This window comes from Chrysochloris asiatica, unplaced genomic scaffold (genome assembly GCF_000296735.1).
Source record: "Chrysochloris asiatica unplaced genomic scaffold, ChrAsi1.0 scaffold00014, whole genome shotgun sequence".
NCBI lineage: Eukaryota > Metazoa > Chordata > Mammalia > Afrosoricida > Chrysochloridae > Chrysochloris > Chrysochloris asiatica.
Genome location: NW_006408532.1, coordinates 6600523 through 6608998, shown reverse-complemented (window position 1 = coordinate 6608998; position 8476 = coordinate 6600523). Strand labels below are relative to the sequence as shown.

The 8476-nt window shown below is 48.8% G+C and overlaps 1 protein-coding gene across 1 annotated transcript in view; it reads left to right on the top strand.

Moving 5' to 3' along the window:
* The first annotated feature begins 3425 nt into the window (after window positions 1–3425).
* The window catches only part of SH2D3C (SH2 domain containing 3C), a 41124-nt gene continuing 36073 nt past the window's right edge, over window positions 3426–8476 (top strand). Inside the window, exons 1-2 of the mRNA XM_006834793.1 lie at window positions 3426–3611; window positions 5423–5897. Of these exons, the coding sequence (XP_006834856.1) occupies window positions 3575–3611; window positions 5423–5897 (512 nt within the window). The 5' untranslated portion in view covers window positions 3426–3574. The remainder of the gene's footprint in view (window positions 3612–5422; window positions 5898–8476) is intronic.

Here is an 8476-nt window from a genome sequence, read left to right as displayed (position 1 = left end):
GTGGGATCCGATAGACAGAGGCTCACGAGGTATAGTAGTACAGGACAGAGAATGGCCGGTGATGCCCATAGTCCTGTCAAAGCGTGGGATTCCTTCTCAAACTGCCTGGGTCATGGACACTGACTCTGCCGGGCCCAGTGTTGACATGCATCATCCCTGACACTTTAGAGCTTCTCTCTTGGGAGGTGCTATTATCAGGTCCAGATTACAGAAGAGGAAACTGAGGGTCTGAAAGTGACCTGCCCAAAGCCACTGAGCCAGGAAGCAATAGAACTGGGACTCAGGACTATTCGCTTTCAAAGTTGGAGGATATTAACTGTCTCCCTATACCATCCACAATACCAGGCAATCAGGTCAACCCAGGGAAAAGCATCTATTGAGCACCTATGGTATTCAGACCAATATAGATGGGCAAGGCATCCAGAAAGCTTGAGTTCTGCTTGGAACATGCACATAAAGATACATATGAATATAATATTGATAACCTCCATAAAGATGTTTTATTTCACAGTCTTAAGATCACAAGAGGGTATTGTATTTGCTCCATCCATCATACTAACAGAGGGAAAAAATCTCAGAGGAGGCACAACTTGCCCAAGGTCACTCAGACAGGGGCTGAACTTGGGTTTGCCTAAGTTCAATACCTTTGACTATGAAGTTTTAAGTCTCCAATTACTGCTGGCACCTGGCCAAGCTGTCAGCAACTGAGTCATAGACTTGCCCAGGCAAAGGGTAAGGAAAAGGGACAGGGTTCCTGGGGCACTGTGGCTCAGGCTGGCCCTGGAGGGACTGGCAAAAGATTGAGGCTATGGAGGAAAGAGGACCATTCTGAGTTTGGGTCCAGCCCTAGCAAAGACCTGGAGGCAGGAGAGCAATAGCTGGTGTGTTCAGGACTTCAAACCGTGTGGCAGGCTGGCCTAGGCTAGCACAGGCTGAAGAGGGCCTGTGGGACAGCTACCTACCAGCTGATCCCCAGCCACACTCTCAACGGCCACTTGAGGCAGCACAAAGGGGGTTCTGAGCTTGAAGTAGCTGTCACACTGAGCTCCATTCATTCTCCCAGGGACACCAGCAACTGCCTTGGCGCCTGAGCCAACAGCAGGGCCAGCTCTAGTGCTGAGAAACCACAGCCAAAGCAGAGAGCCCTGCGCTAGTTCACACCATGGGCCCACCCACTGGGTTTTTCCTGGCCCATGCCAATCTGTCCCTTGCCTGACTCTGATCCACAGCAACAACAGCCAGTGCTTGCTGAGGCCCACAACATGCTACCCCTTGCTCCTTTCATCCTTCCAACAATCCCAGGAGATGGGGGTTATTGTGACTCCATTTCACAGATAAGAAAACTGAGGCCCAGAGAAATAAATCACAACGGCATACAGCAAATCAGAAGAAGTAGGCTGGACTGGGAAGCCAGCATTGGCTGATGCCATTGACCTAGAAGTTAACCCAAGTTCTGTTGGAACTGCATCCTAGAGAGGAGCCAAGGAACCCATCCTCTGCTTTCTGCTAGGAAGAACCCTGGGCTCCTGCCAGGGCATGGGGTCCTCTTATGTTCTGATACCAACCTGAGACAGAAAAGGCCAGGCAGGACAACAGCTGTGTGTCTAGCTTATGCTTCTCCTTAGCTTCAGTTCCTCATCTGTGAAGTAGGGACAGTACCAGAATTTGCCTCAAAGGCTGGTTGTAAAGATTTAAATGGAGAATCATGGAGGCTTCTAGCACATTGTTAGCGCTCAGTAGAAGAAACTAAGGATGTACTTTCTTCTCCTAAGTTCAGTCATTTGAACCTCCCTCGTCCTATCATTTGAACCTTGACCACTGGTCTCATCCAGGCCTATCTGCAAATCTGCTGCCTTGGTTTTATGGGCTCTGTCCCTCTTCCTTTCAGGGCCTGTGTTCACACTCATACCATTACGAAGGTTCATCCAAAAAAAAAAAAAAATTCATCCAGACTCTCCCTTCACCAACACCCATCACTGACCTGATGATATATGGTAGAGGAAGAGAACAGAGATATAATGGCTAAAAATTCAGGCTCTGCAGCAGAACCAAGCAGGTTCCAATTCCAGGTGACTTAAATTTTGGGGTCCTCAGTTTCCACATCAGTAAAATGGGGACAAAAAATAATACCATTTACCTGTTAGGTTGAAGGACTGAGCCCCATTGCTCAAATGTAGTAGGCATTTGTTGTTAAGTGCCATCTAGTCAGTTCCAACCCATAGCGACCCTGTATAGGGTTTCCAAGTAGCAACTGGTGAGTTTGAACCACTGACCTTGGGGCTCAAACTGACTTTGCAGTACAGCGCATTAGCCCACAGCAGGCAATTAGAAGATAACAATTATTAGCCATCATCATTATTTTTGTGGAGAATGCAAGAACCAGCTCCATCTAACCTTGGACTCTTCCTCAACAGTGCTGGTTGCCAGCCTAAGGGCCATAATAATAATTAAACAATACCATAGCCTTTTCAGTTTGACTGTGTATCTCGCACCCATTTTAGAGATTAGATAACTTAGGTTTCTGATGCACAAGTAACTTTCCGCATACATAGAGCTGGGATTTGAAGCCCCTGGTTTTGCTGCTGCCCCTGAGCAGCTGCTAGAATCTTCCACAGGTGGCAGATGTCGGGGATGACCTGCCTGAGGGGAGGGAGGTTGCATTTCCTCATCTTCTCTGCCCTGATCACATAAGTATACATACAAGGGAAGGTTGAAGTGTGGGAAAAACACCCAGCAAAGTTGAAGGGACCCCAAAGGGCAAATTGTAACCTAATGTGTGCCACTGACCTATTGTGTGACTTGAGGCAATCCCTCTGGCTGGCTGTACCTCAGTTTCCCCCTCTATGTACAATGGTGGACCAGATTACTGCTGTGTCTTTGCTACTTTGACACAAGTGACCATGCACTGGTGGGCAATGAATCGGTGCTAGGCTCTGTGCCAACCACTGGACCCTGAAGGGCAAACACTTCGAGTGCCCAAATCACAGAGAAGAAACCAAGACTCAGCAACTAAGTTCCCTAGACCGAAATCACAAAGGGAACCAAGAGGCCAGCCAAGAGTTGAACTTGGGTCTGAGTGGTCCCAGAACCCACAGGCCTGACTACAGACTCTTCCTACCATAGTTACCAGTCCATCTCTGGGATACTGAGGGTCATAGTGACTGCCCTGCATGCAGGCTTGACTCTCCAAACCCTCCCATTCCACTGGTCAGGCCCCTTGATAGCTGGTGGAGGCCCCTGGTCCTCTGGCCCAGTGGGCTCCATTCCCAGAGCCTGTGGTTGAAGCCTTAGCCCTTCCAAGTCCCTCGGGCTTGTTTCCCCCTGCTCCCTGATGCTGAGTCCAAGAAGGAGACCCAGAGGGGCCAGGACTGGGGAGGCCCCAGCCCCCGCCCCCTGCAGAGAGGGTGAGGAGGGTGGGGCTGTGGGAGTTTCACTGGTTTAAAAATACACAGAGGAAGCCAGTGAGAGGGCTTGAGAAAGGGGAAGGGAGGTGGGGAGGCACCTCATTACTGATGTCCAGAGTCTTAAGTGGTCATTCGCCGGCTGCCCCGGGGGCTCTGCACAGCTCGCCAGGATGATGGAGGGGCCCAAAAAAGTCAGCAAAAAGTTCAGTAAGTGCAGGGCTGCGGCCGAGCTGTCCTCCATCTCTCCGTCTATTTGTCTATCCGAGCCTCTCACTACATCTGTTTCTGTTTCCTTGACCCTCTGTCTCATTTGTTTCTCTTTCTATCCATCTCTGTCTCTCTCCAGAGTTCTCTGCTCTGGGTCTCCACATTGCTGTGTCTCCATCACTCTAGTCCAGTCTCTTTCTGTCTCCTTGGCTGGTTTGACTCCATCTCTGTTTCTGTCTTTCCCCATCTCACCTCTCCATCTATCCAGCCTTCCCCATCTCTGTTTGGCTCTTGTTCTAACCTCATGGAGTAGAGGGACAGTGGGTGGGAGAACCATGGGATGTTGTCCCATGTCCTGACCAGCAGTGAGGCTGGGACCCAGCACTTGGGTGGGGAAAGAGGCTGTGGGGCCAGGAGCCGCATCCATCATTCCGTCTGCTTCCCCAGCTCAGTCCCCTCCTAGTCCCATGAACTGCCACTGTCCCCTGATACCTTGGATCTGATAGCACCAGAATGGGAGGTGGGGAGAGGAATACAGTGGTGTCCACATTCCACAAATGGGAAATACTGAAGCCCAAAGAGGGCCACAGACTTGCTCTGTGCCCATAGAGCTGGGCTAGAGTCTGCACCCCTGGGCTCCGGGCCTTGGGTTCCCTCTTTGCCCCCACTAGTGCTTCCACTCCAAGTACACAGAGACAAAACTAGTCATGCTTAGGGAGGAGCAGTGGGTGGTGGTCCTCTGGACTATAGGCAGAAGTGAAGACCAGGTGAGGGTGGTCAGTGCTGGGAAGGAAGTTCTGACCCAGGAGTCCAAAGCCTGGGCCCTAGTCTACGCTCAGCTGTGACCTTACTGTGTGACTCTGGGCAAGTCCCTTCTCCTTTCTGGTCTTCCGGTTGATGGGTAGGTATGTTAGCAATACGAGAACATGAGGAGGCAGAGGTTCCCAAGGAAGTGGAAAATGCCAGTTTTTTTGTTTATTGCTCATCTGGGGGCTGTAGGAACTCAGATGGTGGAGGTTAAGAGGAGAGATAGCCCAGCAGCTGGGGTTGGAGAGAAGGGAGCTCACACTTGCCTCTGCGGAAGTGAGGAGATGGTATCACCCGAGCACTAAAGCCTGAGCCAGCTGACAGGAAGCAGAAAACCCACAGAGACTGAGACCCTCAGGGCCCCAACACCCCTTTATGTTTTACCCCATCCCTGGTGCACAGAGACTCACTCAAGCCCCCTGTCCTCACCCACAGATACTCACATATGCTTCACCTATTGACCATATGACCTGAGGCAGTTTATGCCGCTGCTCTGAACCGCAATCGTCTCATCTGGAAAATGGATGATTAAACTAGGGTGATTGAGTTGTGCCAAGGATTCAGTGAGTTAATGCATGTAGCACGCATCCAAATGCAGTCATTTGACACAATACTGATCGTTGTCTTCATTCTTGAGGATAGTTGTATACCAGGCACCCTGTTAAGCCTGTTACTTGCGTGCTTTTCTCAATATTCCCATTGCCCTTAGGAAGGAGGTAGGTACTGTAATTCTCACTTTACTTATGTGGAGAAGGAGGTTCAAAGAGGTCAAGACTTGCCTAAGGTCACACAGCCAGGATGCTGAAGAGCAAGGATTCAAGTCCAGGGCTTGAATGTTATACCATCTCCTCGGAGTGGATACTGATTAGAAGGGATGTCAGTGAAGCCCTTCATCCTCCATGGGCCCTCAGTAAGTGGTACTGGAAATGCTTTTATTACTATCTTAATTATTATTATTACATTGTACTTAATTCCTTTTCCTCTCCTCCCCCCACCTCCTCCAGAGTTCTTCAAGTTCAAGGGCTTCGGGAGTCTCTCCAACATCTCCAGGTCCTTCACTCTGCGACGGTCCTCAGCCCTAAGCATCCAATCTCATCTGGAGGCCAGTAGCTTTGAGGCCACACAAGATGACATGGTGACAGTTCCCAAGAGCCCTCCAGCCTATGCCCGCTCAAGTGACATGTTCAGCCATATGGGTACTATGCCTCGCCCCAGCACCAAGAGGGCTCGAGATCGAAAAGCTTCCCCAGAGGCTCGGGCAGTGGTTCCTGAGCCCAACTTGGTGTCCCAAGGCTTGCCAGACCCCCCAGGTTTGAAGGCAGCCAAGGAGGTGGTGGTTCAGGCCAATGGCCCCCTGGACAACACTCCAGCAGTGGGACTCGGTACTTTGGCAGTGGAAGTGGACCCACTTAGAAAGCTTGAGAACCTTAGAGTAGACGTGGAAGAGGAGAGAATTCCAAGGGATGTGCCTTCAGAATGGTAAGTACCCATCGGGGCGGGTAGAGTGGGACCTGCAGGGACGGTATTTCCAGCCTCCTGTCAGTATAACCCCAGAGACGAACCCCCCAATGTACACATCTGGGTTTAAAACTTATTTACATGTTGCTAACCAAGTGCTCCAGAGTCCTGGTATGGCACTGTAGGGTAAGCACTAGACTGAAAGGTTGGTTTGAGCTGCAAAGTTGGCGGTTCAAACTCACCAGCTGCTCCTCTGAAACTTTATATGGGGTCGCTATGAGTTGGAACCAACTCTACAGCTCTTAACAACAACAATAACAACAACCACTTGCTAAAGGAGTGGGTTACGCATTGGGCTACTAACCACAAGGTCGCATTGGAATTCATGAGCTGTTCCATAGGAGAAGGGAGGAAAACGAGGCTTTCTGCTCCTGTAAGGATTTACAGCCTTGGAAACCCTCCATGGGGCGCTATGAGTTGAATCCAACTTGAAAGCACACAACCACCACCACCGGTCAAGTCCTTACTACAGAACAGGCTCTGTGCCAAAATTTTCACTTGTAATTAAGTCTCAAAAAGAACTCAGTAAGGAGAAATTGTTATTTCCATATGACAGATTCAGGAACTGAGATTCAGAGAAGAGAAGTTGTATTGGTCCTAGACACGCTGCTCATCTAGCAAATGGCAAGGCTAAGGTTTGAACTGAGGTCCACCAGGCTGCAAAGTTATAGACAGCCTCTGTAATGGGCCCTCACTCGATGGTCAGGCCTCACCCCAGTCACGGGATCCCTCTTCTGTCTTGTCCAGCATTCCTTCATCACTCCCGTCAGCATCTTTAGTTCTGTTGGACAATACTGAGCTAGAAAAGCATTTGTCAACTTCATTTAGTTACAGGTGCATTTGTTTCCTAGGGCTGCTGTAACAAAATTCCACATAGCTGGTGACATAAAAAAACAGAAATGTATTGCCTCACAGTTCTGGAGGCTGAGTCCAAAACAAGGTGTTGGCTGTGGTGATTCTTTTGTGTGCTCTGAGAGAGGAACTGGTCCATGCCGCTCTTTTTTTTTAAGTTTTTATTGTGAACTACGTGATAGTTTACATGGGAGAACATCAGCTTTACATTCATCCTATCTATTTTGTTTCACTGCAATGATTACAATCCCCTGCATGCATCATCAAACAATCAAAGGGTACACCCCGCAAGTCCACTCCCACCCACCCCCCACACTGCCAATCAGCACACAGCCCCTCAACCTTCCTGAGTCCAGAGTCCCTAGCTGCTCCATCTCTCCACGTCATCATCTCTGCCTCCATCTCTGTTTGGACAGGGCCCAGCACTCCTTTGAAGGTCCCAGGGACCTCCTGCTCCTTGACTGCAAAATCAACCACTCCCCTTCTTTTGTTACAAAACTTCTACCTTTACATTTCCAACACTCACAGTCAGTCCTGATAGCAATCATTCACTATTGAACCACAGGAGTCTTTTCCCCATCTTCTTTCATCAACCCCATCCAGACTAGTTGGAAACCACTCAGTGGAGACTCTACCTTTCCCGACACCCTCTGGAACCAGGCTCCCTATTGAAAGCTTGTAAGCCAGTCACTTCTTGCCTTTGTAGTTCTCCCCCCCCTTCTCCGCCCCCTGCCCATTTTGGGTAGCCAATGTCTAAGTTGCCCATCCTTGTTGACCCTGTATACCAAGGCAGTGGGAATGATCCTCGCTGTAAAGATTTGTTCCCTCCTTTGACCTGCTGCATCCACAAGTATAGGTCAAAGTTCATAAAATTGTAGCAGATTACTCTTTTTTTTTTTTTTTTTTCTGTTTACTTTTGTTTTGCTTTTAAGGTTTTTATTGTGGATTGAGTGAAAGTTTACAGGGCAGATCATCAGTTTTACATTCAACAAATCATACACCTTGTTTCATTACAATGATTATAATCCCCTCCATGTACCATCAGTTAACAGTATTTCTCTCTATCCACTTCAGCTTTTAAAAAAAAAACCAAAACACACTCAGGAATATATAATAATTTACACCTCCAAAGGGCACATTCTGCAAGTCTGCCTCCTGGCTGCCAGCTCTTAGTCCGTCTCTTCCCATGAATCTAGAGTCCTCAGCCTCTCCCCATCTCCATGCCCCAACTCTGCCTCCATCTCTGGCACTGCTGCTTCTCTGGATAAGGTCCCGCATTCCGCTTGTGTGCTTCTCTCCTGATGGTCCAAGAGTCCTCAGTTTCTGGACTGTAAGATTAACCACTCCCCTGTTTTTGTAACAAAACTTCTACTTTTACAATTGTGACAGTTACAATTAGTCATGATAACAATTATTCACTATTGAATCATAGGACTCTTATCCCCATCTCTTTTCACCAGACCCATCTAGACAAGGTGAAATCTATTCAATGGGGACTCTTCCTTTCCCCCCATACTCTTAAATTAAACTCCCTCGTGAAACCTTGTAAGCCAGTCACTTCGTGCCTTTATCGTCCCCTCATTTTAGGTAGCCAATGTCTAAGTTGCCCAACCTTATCTACCCTGTATATAGAACGGATAGCATTGATACTTGATGTGAAGACTCCTTCCCTCTCTGTTAGTATTTAG